General features: G+C 43.6%; 1 protein-coding gene across 2 annotated transcripts in view; it reads right to left on the bottom strand.

The window, feature by feature from the left end:
* The window catches only part of LOC135211142 (uncharacterized), an 82,035-nt gene that overhangs the window by 23,730 nt on the left and 33,583 nt on the right, over positions 1–24,722 (bottom strand). For both annotated transcript variants that reach the window (XM_064244301.1, XM_064244302.1), the window contains 2 exons: positions 22,700–23,073; positions 9,817–13,773 (listed from right to left, as the gene is read on the bottom strand). In XM_064244301.1, the coding sequence (XP_064100371.1) occupies positions 9,817–13,722 (3,906 nt within the window). In that variant the 5' untranslated portion in view covers positions 13,723–13,773; positions 22,700–23,073. The remainder of the gene's footprint in view (positions 1–9,816; positions 13,774–22,699; positions 23,074–24,722) is intronic.

Consider the following 24,722-nt stretch of genomic DNA (forward strand, 5'->3'; position numbering starts at 1 on the left):
TGACCCATAATATGACTGGTCAAGCATCCAACTGCTGACAAAAGTAAACTCATATCTTCAAGTTTATCTTTCCATTTCTCCTGAACCACATAGGGAGCATCAGAAGACTGAGAAAAGGAGTGAGAGTTATAACACCATAAAAAGGAAGAACAGACAAAGTAGACTCATGACCAGACCTAACTGATTGTCTACAAATATTAATGGCCTCTCACATCCCCTGATACCTCACAGAATTATTCATTCTAACCAGACTACTCAATGCATTTATTAGAGAAAAAATATAAAATTGCTCATTATCCCAACCAGTAACACCTGTCTAACCATTATGTCCAACTGCATACATTTGGATTACACAAAACTTGTTTGCACAGAAGTGAAAGCTTCTTTTGTAACTTGCTGCAAATAACATACTGCAAAATGGAAAACATCACAGTTTTTAAAAGTAAATTGTTTTTCCCTAACTATACAAACCTGAGGTCCTTTACATTAGGAATTACTTTCAGCATCAGCTGGAATTCGGTTGTTGAAGATAACAAGGTAGTAAGGCTTGTCCGGTAGTCGGGAGTCCTGCCCGACTGGATGTAGACATTCCACTTTGCTTTAGGCCCAGGAACAGATTGAGGGGTGGCATGAAGTAGTCATAAATGTAAAGGATCTCAGGTTTGTATAGTTAGGAAAAATACAAATTACTTTAAAAATTGTGATTTGTTCCTACATGTTATACAAACCCTCAGTCCTTCACATTACAAAGACTCACTGATTGGAGGGAGGAATCTGATAAAGAGTCATATGAACAGACTGGTGTTCACCCAACCACAGTTCCCATCCTGGTCATAAAAGCAAGGAGGGAAACCTGTCCTCTGTCTAATTGGTTGGAGTATGGGAACTGCGTGACAAATGGCCAGACCTCTGGACTAATTCTTAAGAGGGAGGAAAGCATAGCCTCTTATGAATAGCAAACAAGAACCTTATAGCCGGAACCAAAAAGACAAATACACAATTATTGGGTTTGTCTTATGCCAAGGTCCTCTTCCCCCCTTGTTAGGGAAGGGACAAATACATGCTTCTATATCCTAACGAAAGGGTATAGAATGGAGCTCTGTAATATAGCTTACCTGCATCAGCAGCCCATTCCAGCGTGTGACAACCGCAACTCTCTGCCCACAGGGAGAGAGAAGAATGAAAGGAGGAAGAGAAGCCAGTCACTCTCTCATTTACACAGTTACACAAAGTGAGATGCAACCTTGTCCAGTTATAGGAGCTGGGTAAGCTACACAACTTGTTCAGCAGCCACCACGGGTCCCATGGAAAAGAAAAAAAAAAAAAAAAAGTGTCCAAGGACCTATGGGTTATATCCCAAAGGTAGAAGGATGTGAAGGTGGTCTGGTTGGCCCAAACCCCTGCCTTCAATACCTGTGGAACCGACAGGTTCTTGCAGAACACAAGGGTAGGACCAAAACCTTCGTGGGCTCTTGGGTGAAAGGTACCAGTGTCGTCCCTCCCTTTGGAGGAGTACACTTTCCTGATCACCTGATGAAGCCAAAAAGAAAGTGTTCTTGGACACTTTTTCTTGGTCACCCCGCTGCTAATGAAGAGGCGTTGACACTTAGGCCGGAGATGGTAACTTTTCAGATAATGTTGTAGCACTCTAACAGGACAAAGTAGCATCCCGTCTGGGTCATTACCACAAAAGTCCTCTAGGGAGGGGATCGTAAAGGACTCAAATTAAGTGTCAGGGACCGAAGGTTTCTGAGCCTTCTCTACAAAATCTGGGACAAAATCAAGCGCAACAGATCCCCATCCCCTCAAGTGTTTAACTTCACAAGAGAGACAATGAAACTTGCCTACTCTCTTCGCCAATGCCACAGCCAGCAAAAAGACAGTCTTGAGGGTCAGATCCCTTTCTGACGACTCTCGCAAAAACTCGTAAGGTTCACGAGTCAAATCCCACTCAGTTTCAGGACTAGGGCTAAGGCGGAACTACAGCCTTTAACTGTGGATACAGAGAGGAGCTTCTCTCGGCAAAGAAAGACTAGGAAATCCACGATCTCTTGAATAGTGGCTCTGAGTGGAGAGAGACCCCGTCCACAACACCATCCACAAAAGACGGCCCACTTTCCCTGGTACATTGTTGCAGAGGACTGTCTGAGGTATCCTGCCATCTCTGTTGCTGCTCAGCAAGAAAAGCCTCTCACTCGCAACAGATGGCGTATAACTGCCAGCCATGAAGACACAGGGACTGTACTGCCAAGTGGTACTGCTCTATGTGCGGCTGACAGAAAGTTTTTGCCATGGGGGAATCTCTCCTGGTAGCTCAGAAAGAAGAGCCAACAGATCAGGATACAGGGAGCCACCATAATCATCCAAAGATTCTGGGTGCTGCTCACCTTCCGAATCAGGCAGAATGGGGGAAAGGAGAAGACGTCAAGATTATCCCACAGATGTTGGAACGCATCCACTGCAGCTGCCCATGGGTCTGGCACTACGGAGAAGAAAACCAGACATTTCCCGTCGTGCCGGGTAGCGAACAAGTCTACTACTGAACTCTCCCACAAGTCGAACAACCTTTCCACCATGTCTGTGTGGAGAGACCACTCTGTCCCTACCACCTAATTCTGGCGACTGAGCTTGTCTGCCACTACATTCCTCTAGCCTGGAATATATCTGGCCAGCAGCTCTACTGAGTGTGGTGTAGCCAACTCATGCACCTGCTCTGTCAACTGATTCAGAGGGAGGGACACTAGGCCCCCTTGTTGTTGACATATGCCACTACTGTGGTGTTGTCGCTCATCAAAACCCGTCACTCAAGGCCATCCAGAATGTTAATGTGAAGGAGCTTGTGTTGATCCCACACTCCTGCAATCAGCAACTCCACCAGGTGTGTGCCCCAACCTTTGGTCGATGTGTCTGAAAACAGAACCATGTCCAGAGGGGAAGTGTGTAACTCCACTCCCATTAAGAGGTTCCTATCATCTAGCCACCAGGCTAAATCCTTCCTCACCTCCTCCATTAAAAGGATGGGGAAGGAATGAGGGTCTCGAGCCTGAGATCAACACTCCTTTATTCACCACTGAAGAGACCACAGGTGAAGATACTTGTGAGGGACTAACTTTTCCAGTGACATAAGGTGACCAATCATGACTTGCCAAAGCTGAGCTGGCTGCTCCTGCCAGGACAGAAACAGTTGAGCTGCCTTCCTGAACTTGCTGATCCTCGAGTCTGCGGGGAAGACTCATGTTACTGCAGTATCAATCAGCATGCCCACATACTTTATCTTCTGCTTGGGAACGAGATCTGACTTCTCGAAATTTATCACGATCCCGAGATCGCGACAAAAGTCAAGGAGGTGATCTCTGTCCTGTAGCACTGTGAGAGTGAGCATGCCAGGACTAGCCAGTCATCAAGATACCTCAACAGACATACCCTGACCGAATGGGTCAAAGCTGAAATCAAAGTGAACATTCTCATGAACACCTGAGGGGCGGTCAAGAGTCCGAAACAAAGTGCCCTGAATTGGAACACCATTCCCTCGAGGATAAAGCGAAGGTACTTTCTGGAGGATTGATGGATGGGTAACTGGAAATGTGCATCCTTCAGAACCACCCAAAGCATGAAGTCATTCTCCCTGATTGAGCAGAGCACCAAATGTGCTGTCTCCATCATGAACCAAGTCTGGCAAATTAATGGGTTCAAAGGAGAGAGATATATCACCGATCTCCAGCCCCCCCGAAGCCTTATCAACTAGGAAGACTTGGCTGTAGAACCCTGGTGACAGATCTGGCTTCCTTGCTAAGCATCGCTTGCACTTCTTCTTTAAGTGCCAGATCCTTGGCAGAACCAGGGATGTAAGTCTGAAGATGGACCAGGACTTCGGTAAGGGGTGGCCTTGACTCGAGGGGAAGAAGATATCCCTCCTGAAGGATATCTACCCAGGTCTTGGCTCCATAGTGCTGCCATGTTGCCCAATGGCTTGCCAGGCACCCCTCACCAGTGGCATGAGCTTACGGGGAATGCTGTCGCTAGTGTTTCCTTCTCTTCTTCTTTCCCTTACCTCCCCTCCCCTGGGGGAAGGAGGGTTGAAATGAGCGTGGACGAGCTCCTTTTGAGGAGTCTTCTTGGAGGCGGAGGAAGAGCTAGCTTGGCTCAGAGGCCTAGCCGTAGTTGCTCAAAAAGGCCCTAAATTGGTGAACAAGTTGATCGTTGCCAACTCTTCACTTGTCCACTACAACATCTATCATCTCTTCAGAGAAGAGAGAGGAGCCTAGCAACGATCTGTTCCTCAACACCAATGCTGACTCTGGTTCCAGAGACCTGGTGATATGATTCACGACTGCATCCCTCCTCCTTAGCACCAGGTTGGCCAACAGGTTTGCCATCTGGTGGGCCAGGTAAGAAACAGCCATACCTCCAGACTGGCAAAGTCTCCCGAAAGCCAAGTTCTACAGTGACAAGCCAGGAGTAAAGTGAACTAACTCCGGCTCCACCTGCTTAGTTGGCAAAGAGTTGTCTGAGGGCGAATAGAAACGCTTCTGTCGATGTAGAGGAGGGGAAGCAGCTAGTCCGACCTGTTGGCCCTAAGCCAATTCTCTTGTCCTGAGACAAGATTGTTCACTTGTTCCAACACCCCTTCAAACAAGGAAGAGGCCCTGGGTTCCTTCTTAGGACCCTAGAAAGACTCCAGCTGTGAAGGGCGGTCAGAGGAAGTCACTGTGGTTCCTTCCTGTCGGTCATTGTGCTGATGAATCAGCACGATGACCTCAGCAAACGACCTCTGGATCTCAGGTGTGACCGCATCCTGAGGGGAAGGACTGTCAAGTCTTTCTAGAATGTCTTCCTCCCTCAACCCTCTCCCTTTAGAATGAAGAACCTCAACAGACCCCCTGTGACCTTCCTGCACCACTCGAGCATACAACCTCTCGTATACTAAGACTGTCCCGGGAACATAAGCTCTCGTGACTGAACCTTGGGGAGATCTCTCCCCAGGGTGCCCCCTGATCGCCTCGCCCCTCCAGGTGTATTCCAAGGAAGTTGAAGGGACAGCTGAGGAAGATCAGACGCTCCCACTCGCCCTGCTAGCAGAACCAACCACTTGCTCCGAAGAAGCGCTACCATGAGGTACGGTACAGACTTGCACGCACTCGGGGGAACTCGCAAACGAGAGCCCAAGATGGTAATAGTCCTGGAGGCAGAACCTCTAGGGCTAGGTCTAGGAATACATACAAGCCGAAGCCTGAACTACGATCCCCGACTCACGCCCCCTGCAGGCGACAAGGTGGTTCCCATTCCCGAAGGAACAGCAGGCCCAGCAGAACACCTGCCTTCCCAGAACAGAGAGACAGACCCTTAGAAGTCCCAGATAGAGACTTCTTAGGGAGGGGGGAGACAACCTTCTTCCTCGGCAGGGGAGCCTTGGAAGATGAATAGGAGGAGGCAGCAGACGACGACAGCGAAGACAGAGGAAGACAACGATACCTCACGCTTCTTCTTGGACTTCTCCATCTTCCTCAGAACAGTGGTCAGATCCCCCATCCAAGGTGTCACTGGAGTGGCTGCTGAAGCAGCAGGCTCTAAGGCAGCAGGAACAGGAGATGCCAATATTGCACAGACGACATAAGCTGGAAAAGTACCAGGGAGAGGTCCAAGGGGGATAGCACCCTGGGACAACGTTCAGCGTAAGTCGCAAGGGGAGATAAGATAGCGTAACCTGGAGGGGGAGGAGGCATGAATGGATCCATTTTCAACATACGTGGCCCAGATGCCATTACCACCGAAGGTGTTGTGGTGGACACATGTCGAGTATAAACCAAGTGTGGTAGGGCCACGTACCCAGGTACAGTCACCTCTCAATTAATGAGAGGATTACATTCCTAGAGAGAGCGCATTAATCAAAAACACGTTATTTAAACATATTTTTCCCATAAGAAATAACAGTAATAAGGAGGGTTACTTTCCTGGACTTGGGGAACTTTACTTTTTTGCTAAGTACAACCGAATTGGATAACAGCAACATCCGTTTGGCTTGTATTTCAACCATCGTACGATAGTAAACAATTACCGTAGTTATGTTATAAATGACGTTATGTAGAATACGACTGATATAATATTATGTAATAACTTTATTTGCTATAGATCAAAGATCAGAAAGGAAATATGCTGTCAAATTTTAATCAAGTTGTAGCTGAAGCTGCAAAATCTGTTCAAGCTGCTAATGACTATTATCGTGCATTGGCAACAAGGATAAAACTCCCGTAAAGTTAACCCTTAAACGCCTATTGGATATATTAAACGTCAACGAAAATTGTCTGTTGGGTGCTTAATCGACGTATGAAACGTGGACGCAAAAATTTTTTTTTTTTTGATTCGCGGGAAAATAGTTATAGGCCTATTTGGCAAAAACTTTTGAATCACGTACCTTGAGGGATGCTGGGAGTACACGGATCAAGCTGTTGTTTTGTTTACAAGCGTTACCCAGGCGCGCATGCGCGAATTTCTTTTTTTTTTGCACTAAAAAGCATCAGTGACACATCTCAGAAATTATTTCATCACTTTGACATAATTTTTGCACCATCTTATATGCTGGTCCATTGGCTGGAGGAGAGGGGTGGTGTTAGGCAGAAGATAAAGAACCTTGATAAAAGAATACTCCGCTAGGATATCTTCCTCGAGGCCAGGAGGGTGCGCAGAGGCATGCATTGTCCAACACCAGCAGACATTTCAGAGGGAGGCGCATCTCTTCCAAGCATTTCTTTACTGTCGGGCCGAAACACAGATTTACCCACTCGGTGAACAAAAGTCTTGTTACCCAGGCTTTCGCATTAGCCCTCCACATCTCTGGAAGCTTCTCCTTTAGCACTTTGTGGGCCTTAAAGGCTCGAGCAGTCTCAGAATGATAGACAAGTAGGGGCTTCACCTTGCAATCCCCACTGGCATTCGAACAAAGTGCGAGCGTAAGCCTGTCTTTCATAGGCTTATGCCCGGTAGCTTCTTCTCTTCCTCCATGATGTACGTCCAACGAGGCATTTTTTTTCCACAAAAGGCCAGTCTCATCACAGTTGAAGACTTGCTGAGAACTGTAGCCTTCGTTGATCGTCATCTCGTCGAACGTCTTAATAAAAGCTTCAGCTGCTTACGTGTCCGAGCTGGCCGCCTCCCCATGCCGCACCATGGAATGGATGCCAGTCCGTTTACGGAATTTTTCAAACCACCCACAAGAAGCCTTGAAGTCTGGGGTTGGCGTCTATGTCCCTTTTCCTCCGTCGTCTTCGGCCTGGGCAATCAAATCGCCGAAAATAGCGCTGGCCTTGTGGCAGATTGCTGTTTCGGTTATCGTATCGCCAGTGATTTCTTTGTCTTTTATCCATACAAGAAGCAGCCTCTCCATCTCATCATGCACGTGGCTCCTCTTGTTGGACAAAATAGTCACGCCCTTGGAAGGTGTAGATGCTTTGATGGCTTCCCTCTGCTTAAGTATGGTGCTTATCGTCGACGGATTTCGGCCGTATTCCTTAGCGATCACACTCAAACGCATGCCAGCATCATACTTCTTGATAATCTCCATTTTTGTCTCCATAGAAAGCATCCTCTTCTTTCCGTGAACTTCAGCAACTTTCTTGGGACCCATGACTATATGTACGTAATTAAGTTACTAATTAAGTTCTCACACAACACAATAAAATACAAAGCGAAATCACTAACACGAATTTACGTTAACAAACAAAATCGTATATGAACGAACGAATTCCGCGTGCTTACGATAACGATGCTGTACAGAGTGACCGAAGAACGCCTTTATGTAGATGCACGATGAAAGAGATGCTGACCAATAGGAGAGCAGGATCTTACGGCGGTGACTAGCATCAGGAACCAATGGGAGAGCGGGAGGATGGTGGCGAGTCTACTCAGTTGGTGGCGCGCGAGTTTTAAAATTGTTCTCGGTGGTCCGGGCGAATCTCAGGACTTTACAGCAACGACCTTTTGTAACCTGAATGATTTCATATGCAGAGGCAAAAAAATCTTCGTATTTGCATTCGTAACTTGAATTTTTCTTAAGTTGGGACTTTTGTATGTCGAGGTTCCACTGTACTGTCCAGTGTAGGCTCTAGGCTACCCTAAATCTAAAGATGGTACTGATTACCCTAATGTAGGATAGGCTATATTGGAGATACGAATTTTGCAACAGACGATGGGTTTTTTGGAACCTAACCCCATTTTAAGTAGAATATCTGTACTATGTAGGTCAGATAAAAAAAGAAAAACAGAACAAAATCTTTCGCTTTATTAATAAATAAACAAAGTCTTTCGCTTTATCAATAAATACAGTACACAAAGTCTTTTGCTTTATTAATAGAGCAAAAGACTTTGTGTACTGTATTTATTAATAAAGCAAAAGACTTTTTATTTATCAATAAATATATACAGTGCACTGTGCTATGTCTTTGTTTATGTCAACAGCCATCATCGGCAGCGCTGATGCGCGGGTGATATGAAAACAACGCTCAGGCGCCAATTTGCGTTAGATCGAAATTTTTGCGTTTTTAAACATTTTACAATATTTTCTAGCTCGCGTTAAATTGAAAACGTGTTAATTGAGAGGTGACTGTACAAATAAAGTTGTTGTTATCTCCGCTGCAGATCCACGCATCACGGGGGCAGACGAAAAATGAGCCATTAGACCCTGGAGCGAAGGAATACCAGGTAGCCCCAGCTTCAGCCATGACTGCTGCAAGTCCCCACCTGCAGAGGCTGCCACACCTCAGGGAGCAAAAGTCGGGTTAATGAAAAAAAGTCTCTGCCCACCTCAAGGGGGAAAAATCCCCCTTAGAGCAGGCAGAGGCTCCCGAGTACAGTAACTCTCCGAGTCCAGCTCTCCCCTTCTTCTACACTTGACGAATCAAAAAAAGAAGCAGAGGGAGATAGGACAGAGAAGGATTGACCACCAACGGAGCCTTCAGGGGCGTATAACCCTCCAAAGAGGCCTTGGAAGCCTTCCCCCAAGATTGCTTCCTCCACTCATACCTTCTCAACTGCTCTGCCGACCAGGAGACACAAGCATCACATGGATTAGATCTATTGCACTCATGTCCTAGGCATTTGGCGCATAGAGCGTGAGGATCAACCTCCACTCAAGAGAAGATGCTGCCACACTTTCTAACCCACACTCCAGGACAAATGCACTGAGAGAAGGGGGGTTCATTTAGGCTTATGCAATTCTTGGGTTTGCATATTGTATCAAAATGTCAAACAAAAACAAACAAATCACACATTCACAAAAACACAAGGAAAGATCTCACGAAAGTATAAGAAAATCTCCGAACGACAACAATGGGGCAGAGAGCGAAAGCACGTCTGTTCACCACAGTGGCCGAAAGCAAAGTGGAATGTTTACATCCAGTCAGGCAGGACTCCCGACTACCGGACAAGCAGTTACTGCCTAACTACCTTGTTAACCTTCAACGATCAAATCCCAGCCTACGCTGAAAGTTATTCCTAATGAAAAGGACCAAGGGTTTGTATAACATGTAGGAACAAATGCACAATACTGTACAGGAGAAGAACAGCCAGAAATAGTAAAACATTATTATAGGTGATTCACACCGTGTGCACATGGACCAAGCATAAAAGCTCTGACAAGAACATAAACCATTCCAACGCACCTAATGGGGAGTCAGTAATTTACACAGTCCATCTAGTCAGCAGTCTGGTTTATTTTGAATACTGATCGCATCTCATGGTGCAAAAATGTAAGCTAACTTTAACACTAAGATTCATCCCAAATAATATGTTACATATAATATTTAACTGCACAACTTTTCTTACCTGCCCATCAGAGCTGATTGAAATCTGCTCATAGCTGATGAAGGTTCCTTGTCCAGGACTGATTACTACTGCTCCATTGCTTAGTACTTCACCTGCTTCAATATAGATTGCTGCATCTGGTGCCATTATCTGACTGGCATTAACCAGCTGTCCGGTAGATAAAACTGGTGTAGTCGTTATTACAGGCTGTCCTACTATACGACCTGTTGCCTGATTTGGAACACCAGCATGACTTACACCAGACGGCAACTGACTGATTGATGGGTCAGGTTGACAAACTGCTGTTATTCCTTGAGTTTGCTGTTCAGTTGGTGCTATGCTGACAGCATTATTAACAACCTGGGGTCCAGCTACAATAGATGATGCTTCTAATGTCATTGTTCCAGATACAGCTTGATGTGGGAAACCTCGTGCAAGCACACTAGGAGGATTGTGTTGAATATTTTCCATTGATAACTGAAGTAGAGAGGCTGCACCAGAAGTGTCTGCACTTCGAGAGAGAGAATCCTCTTGTGACAGACTAGTTTGCTGCTCTCCTGAAAGCTTTGGTTCAATGCTAACGTGAGTATGAGGTTCGTTAGGTCCATGAGGCACCTCACAGAAACACCAGGACTCCATCTTTTCTTTAGCTTCAACCTTAGGAACAATTTTTTCTTTTTTAAGTGGTGACCTCTGTTTACTGTAAGGCTTTACATCATCTTCCTCCTCTACCATGTCAACAAAATCCCCTATTATAAAGTCTGAATTTTCCTGTTTAACTTTCTTCTTCTCTGCTGCCTCACGTATGCGTCTGCTAGTTCTAACTGGTTCTGTTAATAAAGCTTCACTTTCTTTGTTTGACTTCTGAATCTTTTTAGGAGAATCACTTGAAATTGGTCTCCTCTTCTTTTTCTTGCTTTCCTCTTGGGATGATATATCATCATTTCCATCTCCCTTCCATTTACCTTCTGCATGGACAGTGCGAATGTGTCTCATCAATGAGTAATGCTTCATAAATTTACTTGAGCAATCTTTCTTTGTGCAAAGAAACTCCACCTTCTCTTTATCATCAATTTTTGGACGTTTAGCACTGCTAACTTCACTATCCTGTGCTCGGTGCTTTCTGGGTGGACTAGAATCTTTGTTACTTTCATTAACTGAGTGAATTTTCTGATGTCTTCTAAGATCATCTTTTTGAGAAAACTTTGCACTGCACCGATCACATTTATGGGGCTTATGACCAGTGTGGGTCATTGTATGGCGCTTCAAGGCACTACGCTGCGTAAAACTCTGTGTACAAAAGCCACAACTATATGGTCGATCATTGTTATGAATTCTTATATGAGCTGTAAGGTGACTACCCTGGGTGAAAGAAGCACTGCATAAGGTACACTTAAAAGGCTTTTCTCCTGTGTGAATTCTCATGTGAACTCTCAAATTACTTTTTTGGGTGAAAGAGGTTTCACATGTTGTGCAAACATATGGCCTTTCACCTGTGTGCCCACGCATATGAATTGTAAGGCTATTCTTATGGGTAAATGCTTGACGGCATACACCACACTGGAATGGTTTCTCACCTGTGTGGGTTCTCTGGTGAATAAGCAAATGATTTTCTTTAGTGAAGGTTTTAGGACAAGAGCGACAGGAATGGACACGATTTTCACTCACAGGTCGTTTGGTGTATTTCCCCTTAATATTACGCTTTCTTTTGACCTGTGTCTCTGTTGGTGTCTGATCAGAAGAACTGGCAGGAAAAGCCTCACTTTGAATTTGTATATCACCCGTGGCTGGATTATTGACTGTTAAACTATACTGGAAAGTAACTAAGGGGTCAACTGATGGCTGCATTTCCTCACAATCTGCATCCATCTCTGGATGAGAAGAACCTTGCTGCTGTGAAGGCTGGGATGGAGGAGAAGGAGGTTCAGACGAAGTAGGATGAGCTGAAGGGACAGCATTAGCAAGAGATGTTTGTTGATGCTGCTGTTGCTGGACCTGTTGCTGTTGGATATACTGCTGCTGTGGCTGGTGCTGCTGCTGTTGCTGCTGAAGTATCGGTTGTTGTTGTGAATCTAATTGCTGAATGTGTTGGTTTTGTGCTTCATAATGTTGCTGATGATGTTCATGTTCTGATGTCTCTAACTCAGTCATGGGGAACAACCTTTGTTCTTCAATGGAACTAATTTTTGCACTATTCTGCTGATTTAGCTGTTGTCGCTGATGATGACTGTCTGGCGGTAAAGTTCCAGAGGCTTGAGAAGCCTCTTCATAATGATGTAAGGTGTTTCCATAATCACCACTATACTGACTAACCTGGTATTCTGACTGATTAACTTCTTGGACTCCTACTGCCTGATGTGGCTGACTAGGAGGGAGTTCAGTGAATGTAATTTCTGGCTGTGGTGGAGCTACAGACACTACTGAGTCACTTGTAGTTGTATGTTGGCTTACTACTGCTCCTGAAGTGACAATCATGGTCTGAGATGAATCAGGAATGTTTGGAGTATCACAAAAGCACCAAGACTGCCACTGATTATAACTACCTTCCACAAAGGTTAGAACATGAGACTGATGATTTTGGCAAGAGTTCGCAGGACGTGCAGGCTTTGGGGGCTGCCCTGGCTGTGTAAGCAAAAGGGTGGGCATCTGTCCTGGTGCATGAGATGGTATTGTTAATATCTCTGGTAACTGCTGTTGATGAGTTGGTGCAACTGTTGTTACTTCAGCCTGTGGAGGCTGTTGGGGTTGTGGAGCAGAATTAGCTATCACCAAAGTACTATCTGTATGATCAGTGTGGGGTTGTGTTAAGGTCTCTTTTTTTGGCAAAGGTATGGCTGTTGCTTGAAAATTGGCACTATAGAGCTCTCCTAAAGGTTCTTCATTCTTTTCATCAGATCTCTTTCTTGAAGCATTAGCAATATGGATATTCTCTAACTCTCTCTGATCCAAAACTACATCAGATCCTTCAAAACGTTCTTCACCATGAACAACAACTTTATGTCTTTTCAAGTTACGAAATTCAATGAACGTCGAATCACACTTTTCACACTTAAATGGCTTTACCCCTTCGTGCCGTAATAAGTGTCTTTTCCAACCACTTTTCTCTTTAAATGAGCTTTTGCATATGTTACAAATGAATTGACGTTCACTAGAATGAATAATCTTATGACGCTTTAGAGTGCTGTGCTGAGCAAAAGTAGCACTGCACTGGTCGCAAGAGTATGGTTTAATTCCAGCATGTGTCCTCATATGTGTTTTCATGTCTCTCATCAAACTGAACCCTGCATTGCACTTTTCACATTTGTATGGTGTATCCCCTTCATGCGTCAATTTATGCCATCTCAAGTTATTCTTTCGACTGAAAGCTGCTTCACATACATCGCACTTATAGGGCTTGAGGCCAGCATGAGACATTCTATGACGTTTGCAGTCAATCATTTGGGCAAACCTAGCATCACAAGTATCACACTTAAAAGGTTTTTCACCCGTATGAGTAAGCATGTGGCGAGTGAGATTTCGCTTTTCAATAAATGGAGCACCACAGACTTCACACTTGAAAGGTTTCTCTCCACTATGCCGCCTTTTGTGTCGTGTCAAGCTACTGGTTTGCGAGAATGAAGCATCACAGACATCACATGAATAAGGTTTGTCTTTGGTGTGAATTCTCATGTGTGTTGTTAAATGAGAGACTTGTTTAAATCTTTGTTCACATACATCGCACTGGAAGGGTTTCTCTCCAGTATGAATTCGACGATGTATATGAAGATGACATACCTGAACAAAGGCCATATTACAGTCAGTACATTGGAAAGGCCTTTCCCCCTTGTGACGTTTCAAGTGTAGGCGGAAATTATTATAATGGGGAAACTTTGCATCACATTCAGAGCAAGAAAAACTTTGGCGATGATGTTTCCCTCGATGGCTCATGAGCAATCCTATACGAGGGAATACTTTATCACACTGGTCACACTCATAAACCTGGAAAAAAAATTTTTTTGTTAAGATGAATATAATAAATTTAACAACACAATGAGCAATCTGATAACATACTGCATTCAACTTACGTACCTAGATACATCTGCTATATCACTGACAATACTATATAGGTAGACAGATTTATAAATTTTTGACACACATGCCAAGTACTGGGCCAACTAAGCCCATTCAGCACTTGCAATATACATATTGCTGAACACATACGTGATTGCCAGGAATGCCTGTTAAATGCCAGAAAATACCATGCGCCTATTCTGTCACATTCAACTTCCAGTTTCCCATGGCAGTTTATTTCCACAGATCTTTTTGAATGGGATAACCAGAATTTTATCATTGTAGCTGACAATTTCAGAAAAATGACAAATTTTTTATTAATTTGCATTTTTCATAGTTAAAACCTGAGGTCTGAACATTTGGATAAATATCTAGCACCAGCTGGAAATCCAGTAAAATTCATAAAAAAAACTTGTGCGATCTGGGGACTGTCGGCATCTGTACCTGGTCATAGGGTATTGGTAGTTCCAACAATACCGTGACCTGTCAGTTACTCTTCCAACCCATTTTAGACTGTTTAGAGGGGTGGTTCAAGGTGGGCCTTTACAGGTAGTGTTCAAGTTACAATAATTTGTCTTACTATACGTAATCCGATGTTATGATGGGTTAGCAATTAATACCGAAAAAAAAAAAAATGTTGAAAATAGATATTTTTAAATTTTGCGCACAATGAGTGCAGGCAGCAGTGTACTACAGTGTACGATATGTTGGTCCGAGAGCGAGAGGCTGGCATAAGTACGGCGGCAGCCAACGACCTCATTTGCTCTCATTCTGAACCAAGTAAGATTAGGTCAGTGTTCGTTTGTGATTTTTGTGCGTTTTTTAAATAAACTGAAAAAAAAAATTGTCTGCCAAACAACCAAATAGGTCTCCTGCTGGTAGTGCAAATAAGAAGAGGCAGTCCATTACTTTGGAGCAGAAATTGAAGATAATTAACCAGCGTGAAGGTGGAAAGGCAGTCATGGTTATTGCACGTGACGAATTTTATCGCAATCGACGGTATCCACCATCCTTAAAGACAAACGTGTAATGGATGCTGTAAAGCCATCTGCTCCTGTTCATTCAACAGTTACTTCAAAGAAGAGGATAGGGCCTTTGGAAGAAATGGAGTAGTTACTGGTCACGTGGATGGAGGACCAAATACAAAAGCGTATGCCACCACCCCCTTGACCATTCAGACAAAGGCTTGCATGCTTTTTGAAGAACTAAAGAAGAAATATGATGATAACCACAACAAAACTTTTGCAGAAAGTGCTGGATGGTTTTCTACTTTCAAAAACCACGATAATTTTCAGTGTGAAAATTAGCAGTGAAGCAGAAAGCGCTGATGCTGACGAAGCAGCTAAGTTTAAGGATGCTTTACACGAGATTGTCGTTAATGAAGGGTACTTGCCAGAGCAAATCTTTAATGTCAACGAAACCGGACTTTATTGGAAGCATATGCCTCAACGGTCCTACAACCGCAAAGAAGGAACAACGATGCCCAGGTTTAAGGCATACAAGGATCAATTGACTCTTTTGCTTGAGGGAAATGTGGCTGGGTATAAACTTGAGCCCTTTATGATTTATCACTCAGAAAATCCGAGGGCATTAAAAAAGCATCGACAAGCATACGTACACTTCCTGTGCATTACCGTCATAATAAAAAAGCGTGGATGACTGCAATGCTGTTCAAAGACTGGTTCGTTCATTGCTTCATTCCAGAAGTGAAAGATTATTGTAGGAAAAATAACATCCCCCTCAAAATTCTGCCAATTCTCGACAATGCTCCTGGCCACCCCCAGCACATCGGTGATATTAACGAGAATGTAAAAGTTGTGTTTCTGCCACCAAACATAACTTCTCTCATACAACCCATGGATCAGGGTGGTATGGCTACGTTCAAGGCGTATTATCTTCAGAACACATTTGCGCAGGCTGTTCAGGCTACGGATAATGAGAAAGATCTCAGAACTTTCTGGAAAGAATTTAGTGTTCTGAACTCAATTATGAACACTGGAAGGGCGTGGAAGGAGGTAAAAAGTGTATGAATGGGGTCTGGAAAACTCTGCTAAAAGTGTATGTGAACTCATCTAAAGGTTTCGATCAGAATGAAGAAGACGTGGAAATCAATAAAAAGATCTTGATACTTGGGAAAAGTTTATATTTAGAAATTGATGAGGAAGATATCCAAGAACTTATAGATGTGAAGAACTTATAGATGTGCAAGACATAGAGCTAACAGCAGAGGATTTAAGTACACTTGCAAAAGAGAAAAAAAAGCAGAAGAAGAAATAAAAGAAGAGCCGGAGCGAATATTTACGGTAAAAAAACTGGCAGAGGCATTTGCTTTATTTGAACAAGGACTGAAACTTTTAAGTGAAATGGATGGGGACGAGGAACGGTTTGCCAAAGTTCAGAGGGCTCATCAAGACAATGTTGCATGTTATCAATTAATTTATGAAGAGAGAAAAAAACACACTGTGCAACCTACAATGGATTATTTCTTCAAGAGAACGACTCCAGTACCTTCACCTTCCCCCAGCCCTACCCCTTCACTTGAGACTCGATCCTGTACGTCTCGGAACAGTTATTTCCTCGAAACACCTGAACTAACAGAAGAAGAAATTCTATCTGAAGAGGAGCGAATTGATGATCCTGCTGCTTTATCATCCTCCTCTTCTTCTGATTTTTAGCTATATGTACGTAGCCATGAACAGCCTGACACTGTTCACGTATGCCGACAACGGACCAAATCTTGGTGAGTACCCTTTACACTACTGTCTGATTCTTGTTCTTATTATTAAATTTCTTTTTATACTTAATTATCGTAAGTCAATCTGCACTGAACCACCCAAATTAGCTAATATTAATCATTACTATACTGTATATGTATAGGTATAATGTGTAGTGTAGGCTACTCTTCCATATATACGTATGTGTATATGGCACTGATTAACTTAGTGTAGGCTAGGCTATATTCGAGATACAATTTTTTCAACTTACGATGGGTTTTCCGGAACCTAACCCCATCGTAAGTAGGAGAATACCTAAATATGTTTAAACCTCAGGTTTGTTAGTTATTAAAAATACAAATCAATTGAAAATTTCTCATTTGTTCATATACAAAACACACCTTCAGTCTTAACATTAGGATAGACTTACTCATTGGTGGGAGGTAAGTATCTTTAACTGACTGGGAGTTTGCCACCTTTAATCCATTTCCGAATAACCATATTCTAAGACAATGGACTACAACCGCAGAACCAAAGATATATGAGAATCTATTGGTTCCCTCTCTGGGTGTTTTATACACCATCACAGTTTACTACATTTCCGGAAGATGGAGAGCTATCTGTTCACACAAGACAACCCACGTCCCTGTACATGGATTTCTTATCACCCCACTCTCACCCTGCTACCAAGAGGGGTATGTTGCTACTGATAAGCATCCTATGCTATAGATTACCTTAACAGCATGGCTGTCTCATTCACCTATATCTAGTCCATTCCCGCTTATAATGGTATTCTTCATCTTACTGCCCCTATGTAAAGAAGTAGATAGAAACTGTAGGAAAGAAGTGAGACCAGTCATCTCATTCATTCTACTTTCATACCTTCATCTTAGACTAGATACTAACTGACCTGCCAGGGGTAATGGATGAGCTATACTACCTGTTGAGCAGCCACCACCAGACCCAAGGAAGTGTCCAAGGATCCATAGGCAACATCTTTTAAATAAAAGGAAGTGAAAGTTGTTTGACGTAGCCAAACACCAGCTTTCAAAATCCTCTCCACAGACATATTTTTCTTAAATGCCAAAGAAGAGCTCAGGCCACTGATGTCACGAGTTCTAGTTCTCCCAAGGTTATTTGACACTCCAGCCTCTGTCAAATTACTGATAGTTTCTCTCAGCCAAAACAATATTGTATTCTTGGACACTACTTTCTTGACCCATCCTGTCTGAGATGACGAGTTCTTTTTCAGTAAGCTCGTAGTACCCTGACAGGACATAACAACATTTCTTCAGGGTCATCATACACAAATTCTCCCAAAGAATCAGGAAGTGGTAGAGACAGAATGTTCACCTTGTGGGACAGGCCAATCATAGCCTTGTTCTCTTCCAAAACTTGTAACTTTCTCATACATGCGCGTGCTACCAAGTCTGACAGTGTATGCGTATCCGGAGGCAACGAGGATGTGAGAGCGGAAGTAGGCTGTGATGTCATGGTGACCGCCATGTCAGCTTGTGACATCAATGATGGCGTGGGTTGTGACGTCACCACGCTTGATGGAAGACGCTGCATGGCTACTGCTGGTATCCCTGCGTGGGCTGCAAAATTACTTCCCAAATTCTGAGTCGTTGGAAAGATCGATGCTGCTGCCATTACCGTAGAGTTCGTCCCCATAAACTGCAGACCAGGTGGAGAAGGGACACTCATAGTCGGGAAACCCGGAGGGAAGCGTGACATCAAATAGTAGGACAACAACCCCTCCAAGGCTAGTACGCCTGATAGGCATAATGCCGACCACATTCCTTCCATCCTCTGCTCATCGGGGGCTGAAACATGGGACAAAGATGGAGATGCTCCCCCCTTCCTGCCAGGAAGGAAGGAGCGTAGTTATGGTCAAACTTCCCAAAACCCCTCCTGGCATTTCCAATAACGAATCATTAGAAGAAACTGACAGGGTATAGGAAACATCAAATCCAGGTGAAGAAACATATGGAACAGAATGATGTACAGCCGATACAGAAGAAGGTGAAGACGCTTAGTCATCCAAAGATGGCGGCGTCTCCTTTCTTTTGTACTGACTTTTCATAAAACTTCTTCCATTGTTCCACCGACCAACTACAACAAATTGAACAAAGGATTGGTAACATGTAGTATTTACATTCACTCTGCACCTACTACATGTTGGGTGAGGATCCGTAGACACCAATTAAGAATCTCGAACAAGGCAACCCACTAACTCAAGAGCATTTCCTTTGTGTCTTGCGAGATCCCGAAGAAAGTTCCGTTGGTGAAGCAAAATTCTCCTCAATCTCACAACTTAACAAAGAAAGATATGTAAAAACCAGGCAAACTAAACTGGCTTTAAAGAGATGGAGAGTAATCACATCCCCTCTTAAAGGCGGTAAGAAAGTAACTGATAGGTCATGGGATGCCCAGGGCATTGTGGGAACTACCAATACCCCGTGAACAGGTACAGATGCCAATAGACCCCAGATCACACAATTTTTATTCTATTAATTTTACCGGATTTCCAGCTGATGCTAGACATTTACCCTAATGTTAAGACCGAAGGTTTATTTCGTAAATGAACAAATGCCTTTTATTAAGCAGCTAGGCCAAGATACCATGTCGAAAACTGTAATAAATTTTATGGAAGAACTTTTCAGTATCCATGGCCTAAGCCAGATCCTGTACTCGGACAATGGACCCCAATATCATCAGCTGAATTCAAGAGATTTGTTGAAGAATGAGATATTATTCATATCACTAGTAGCCCAAGGTATACCTAAACAAATGAATTTATTGAGACGATGGTAGTTGTACTGAAAAATATACTGAGAAAAGCCAAAATGTCTAGCTCTAATATCCAAAAAGTCATACTAGCATACAGAGCATGCCCTCTTTAAATGGAATGATAAGTCCTGCCAAACTCTTATTCAGGAGGAAGATATGAATAGCCTTCCTGTTAAGCTAAAGTGGAGGCAACCCCTGATCTCAGATCATCATTTCAAGCTACAGGAGACCAGCAAGAACTCTAAAAGCAATTGTGATCTTCATACACATTCGGAGTTGAGTGAGTTATTACCTGGTATGAAAGTTCTTGTGCAAGGTGGCAAGAATTGGTTTCCTGCTACAGTAAAGTTGAAAAATCCTGAACAAAGGTTGTAGTCTATACCTTAATTACCCCAAATGGTAGTGAAATAAGAAAAACAGAAAGCTTTTGAAGGAACTTTCAAGGGATGCTTTAAAACAATTTACACTCAGGGAGTTTCCAGCTGATGAGACTGATAGTGCTGCAACTGTGCAAGATAACAACAATGCACATCCTAAAATGACAATTTGTCCAAAATTGCATTTTTCCTAACTATACAAACCTGAGGTCCTTTTACAATAGGAAGGTTACTAGCGGCAGCTGGATAGGTTGTAAGCTTTCGAACAAGGGGTTCGGTAGTTAACTGCTTGTCCGACAGGCGCGCGCGCGCGACTGGGAAGTAAACAATCACTTTTGCTTTAAGTCCTAGCAAAAACTGCAGAGTGAGGGGTGGCATGAGGTGGGGCTATGTGTAAAAGGACCTCAGGTTTGTATAGTTAGGAAAAATGCAATTTTGGACAAATTGTCATTTGTTCCGACACGAGATACAAACCTTTCGGTCCTTTTACAATGGGAAGACTCACTTCTTGGTGGGAGGAATCAGAGTCTTTTGTGAACAGTCTGGTGTTCGCCCAACCTTGGAATGCCTCCCTGGTCGTAAGAGCGAGGGAGGGATCCAAGCCTCTGTCCGATTGATCAGGGTGTGTACCACAGGATCAATGGTCAGACCTCTGGACCAAGTACTAAGAGAGAGGCAAGCGTATCTCTTCGTACCAGCAAGCAAGAACAAGTTCCTATTTGCAAGAGGCAACAAAGTTATGGTTTTGTCTCTTGTTGGCATCCACTTCCCCCCCCTTGTAGGAGGAAGTGGTGGATATTCGCTCCCATCCCTAGTGAAAGGGATAGGATGGGGCTCTGTCGAGTAGCTCACCTGCATCTCGTCCTTATCATGAACGGAAACCTTGATCCATGATGAATTGATGCAATCAAAATATATATGAAAATGAAAAAGAATACTGCGCTTGCGATTTCACTTCATTCAAAATAAAAGGGGAAGGATCAATTCCCGGGTAAGAGCGGAAACATTGATCCAAGTAAATAATGCAATCCCAATAAAATATGAAAATGAAAAAGAATGCTGCACTTGCGATTCACTTTCATTCAAATAAAAAGGGGAAAGGATCAATTTCCGGGTAAGAGCGGAAACTGATCCAAAATGAGTATTGATACAATCAAATTAAATATATGAAAATGAAAAAGAATACTGTACTTGCGATTCCACTTCCATACAGAATAAGTTTTCGTGCCGAGCGTATTCGCTCGGCAACGAGCACACAGGTCAAAAAAATATAAATGAAAAGGGTACTTACTTACGATTTTCATCTACACATTTCCAACCAAAATATAAGGCTCGGAGCGAGCGCTCTCCCGCCCTCGGCACCGAGCATACACAATACGAGGATCATTTCTGGGAAATATGAATTCCCGCACTTACGCCCTTCAGTCCCGGCACTCGGGTAATCGGAGGGCGTGGTGAAACCAAGATCCTTTAATTCACAATTGAATTCAATGGAAATAAAGATGAAATGATTGTACTTACAATTCAGTTTCACTAGATAAATAGAAAAAGAAAAACACAACCATGCGAAAGCAACGACGATGAAGCGGGCAGAGAGCGATGATACACACGTCTACACGCCAGCAGGCCGAAAGCAAAAGTGATTGTTTACCTCCCAGTTGCGCGCGCGCGCCTGTCGGACAAGCAGTTAACTACCGAACCCCTTGTTCGAAAGCTTACGACCTATCCAGCTGCCGCTAGTAACCTTCCTATTGTAAAAGGACCGAAAGGTTTGTATCTCGTGTCGGAACAATCTCAGTTTTGATGAGCATAAGAACATTATCCATCATCTACCTGAAATAGAACCAGTGTTGCCATCATCACCTGTTAGGCGTCCCGTAGCCTATATCCCAAGTGAAAGACCCAAACGAAGGCATTGTCAAGCCCATAAGCTACCGAGAAGACATCCGAGTTGAAATTGAAGTACTGTATATAAAATGATCATGTATTAAAGTTTTCAGTCAGATTTTGGGAGCATGTTTTCCCAAAATGAATCGGTTGTGTTGCACAAGAAAAGTACGGTAATTTTCCTTTTTATGAAAAGGGGGATGTATAAATATGATGACTTTTGTTTAGATGTATGAATGTATTTGTTTGGATTCCCAAGTTGTATACATCACAGACTGACTCGTGCCTACCTCAGCAAGTCTTACTCAATAAAGCAATGCCACTTTATAAGGGGTATCTGGGAGCTGTTGGCAACAAGACTGTGCATAAAGGCAGTACTGTACCCAAGTTACATCAAGGTTTGGGTTATGTTGTTCAGGACTTACAGCACTTGCCTCATGGCGCTCTTTACCATAATTTTTCAGCGGCATATGTGGATCTACGGTGCCGTTACCTGCTTTACAGCGCTGTGAGTGCTATTTATTCCCATTATAATTATGATGATTCAGGTTAAGGAAATTTTTTGGCTTACAGCACCCTGCCAGGAACGGAACCCCCGCCGTAGCCCAGGGACTGTCTGTATTTAAAATGATGGAACTAGTGTTACAGATTGTATGGCATCTATGTGATTAATGAGTAGTGGGGATACAATTTAAATTTTCAATTGAATCACTGATGATAAATCACAGATTTGTCAATTTGATGGGTCAAGTGTAAAAACAATTTAAATAGATAAATAGTAAGATTAAAAAGGTATATTGACAACTGCTGACTGATTATCTAAGAAGTGTGAAGTAACAAATCAAAATTCCAGTCAACAATTCAAATGAGGATGCCTGCACTTTTGTGGGGTTAGCATAGAAATTGAGAAGCTGTATGAAGAGGCGTAATGGCCTCTTTCTTCAATATGTAGCAACTCTTAATTGATTGATAACATATCTGAAAAATTAGGAATGTTCTAATATACCAAAATCAAGTAATACGTATACATAAAATTAAGTTTTTATACTGAACTGAAATACACAAGTTATACAGGGTACGTACCTGATCTTCAAGATGGGATCGCTCATGACTTCTTAATTGACTGGCTCGAGAAAAGCATTGTTGACATTCTGCCACTGATAACTTTTCGTTGCACCGTACGTATTGTCCTTTACAGACAGCACTGCAGCATTTTCCTTGGTGTCTTCATTTACTTCCTTATCTTCAATGGAATTCAAGGTGTCCCCCACATGATCATCATTCGAGTCTTCGGCAGGTTCAGGCTCTTCTACTAGCTCTCCTTCTACGGTAAAATCCCTGGGTTCTTCCTCTGCAGCCATTACTTTCAGCTCCTCCACCTTGATGGTGGTTGTTAGGTTAAGAGGAGGACCGGGCTCCATTTTGATTCAAGGCATGGCTATGTGGTGAAAAAGTACCTGCAAGATCAAGTGAAAAAAATATTAAGGTACAATATTTTACAAGGACAAGCTGGTGTTTTTGAAAATCTACTTATTCACACAGTACCTCACCCAGAAAATCACAATTTTTTAAAGTAAAATGATATTGTTATGATACAATAAAGTTTTATACATACTTACCTGGCAGATATATACAATTAAATGGCCCACCCAGCCTCCCCTCAGGAGACAGCTGGAAGAAAAAATATGAATTAGAAAACGGGTATGGTTCTTATTCCCGCCACCCAGCGGCGGGGGGGTAGATCACCTGACCTACCTGCCGCGTGTGCCGCGAAATTCGAATTTCTGTCGGACGACGGAGTAAAAGCTATGTATATATCTGCCAGGTAAGTATGTATAAAACTTTATTGTATCATAACAATATCATTTTTATACATTCAACTTACCTGTCAGATATATACATAGCTGATTCACACCATTGGTGGAGGGTAAAAGACAGCTATTACTGAATAGACAGGTAAACAACATACGTTGTAGGTAATAAATAAATAAACCTTGGTTCCTATGTGTTTAGACGAAGGGTCGACTTCCTAGCTATTGCTAGTAGTCTGCTTCGTCTCAAGAGCCTCAGCGAGGATGTGACCTATGGCTAAGAGTTCTTGTAGATCTGTCAATGGGGTCTTATCCACTTACTTGACAGAATCTAGTGGTCATTTGTCAATGGGGTCTTATCCACTTACATGACAATACACCAATGCCTATTGGCATAATTTAAGGAGCACAACACCGATCCCGATCACCTGATCCTAACACGAGGGTTTGTGCTTAATTTGAAAAGAGCTATCCCCAAATTCATTTCAAATAACCCCAGAAAATAATACACTTATGTTGAAAATAAAAAATAAAAAATAAAAAATTTTAATTCACTAGTTAAGGATCAGTGTCGGCTCCCTATCCCAGCAACGCATCCGTGGACACGTATAACAAAGAGAGAAGGATCTCTCATAGGCCCACTTGATCTCCATCGTGCAAAGAGAAGTCAACACAGAGTTGCATCTCCCGTTACACAGCTAATATGACTCTCACGACATATTGTTATGGAAAGAACAAGAATTGTTAAAAGCTCGCACTTCAAGCGCTTTTAATTCTTAGCTGTTTGAAGGAAACGTCAAGTTACTCAAGAAGTGCTTTAGAGATTCCACTCTTCCAAAGAAGACCAGGGCTTTCTTTGCAACAGATCTCTTCTAGATGAAGCCCAGAGCCTGGCTTGCGCCTGGCTGGCGCCTCGCGCCTGTCTGGCGCCTCGCCCCTGGCTGGCGCCTCGCGCCTGCCTGGTGCCTCGCCCCTGGCTGGCGCCTCGCCCCTGGCTGGCGCCTCGCGCCTGCCTGGCGCCTCACGCCTGCCTGGCGTCTCGCGCCTGGCTGGCGCCTCGCGCCTGGCTGGCGCCTCGCGCATGACTGGAGCTCGCGCCTGACTGGAGCCTCGCGCTTGACTGGCGCCTCGCGCCTGCCTGGCGCCATCGCCCCACCTGACTGGCGCCTCGCGCCTGGCTGGAGCCTCGCGCCTGGCTGGAGCTCGCGCCTGCCTGGCGTTCTCGCGCCTGGCTGGCGCCTAGCGCCTGGCTGGTGCCTCGCGCCAGCCTGGCGCCTCGCGCCTGCCTGGCGTCT

This window comes from Macrobrachium nipponense, chromosome 4, assembly GCF_015104395.2.
Source record: "Macrobrachium nipponense isolate FS-2020 chromosome 4, ASM1510439v2, whole genome shotgun sequence".
Taxonomy (NCBI): domain Eukaryota; kingdom Metazoa; phylum Arthropoda; class Malacostraca; order Decapoda; family Palaemonidae; genus Macrobrachium; species Macrobrachium nipponense.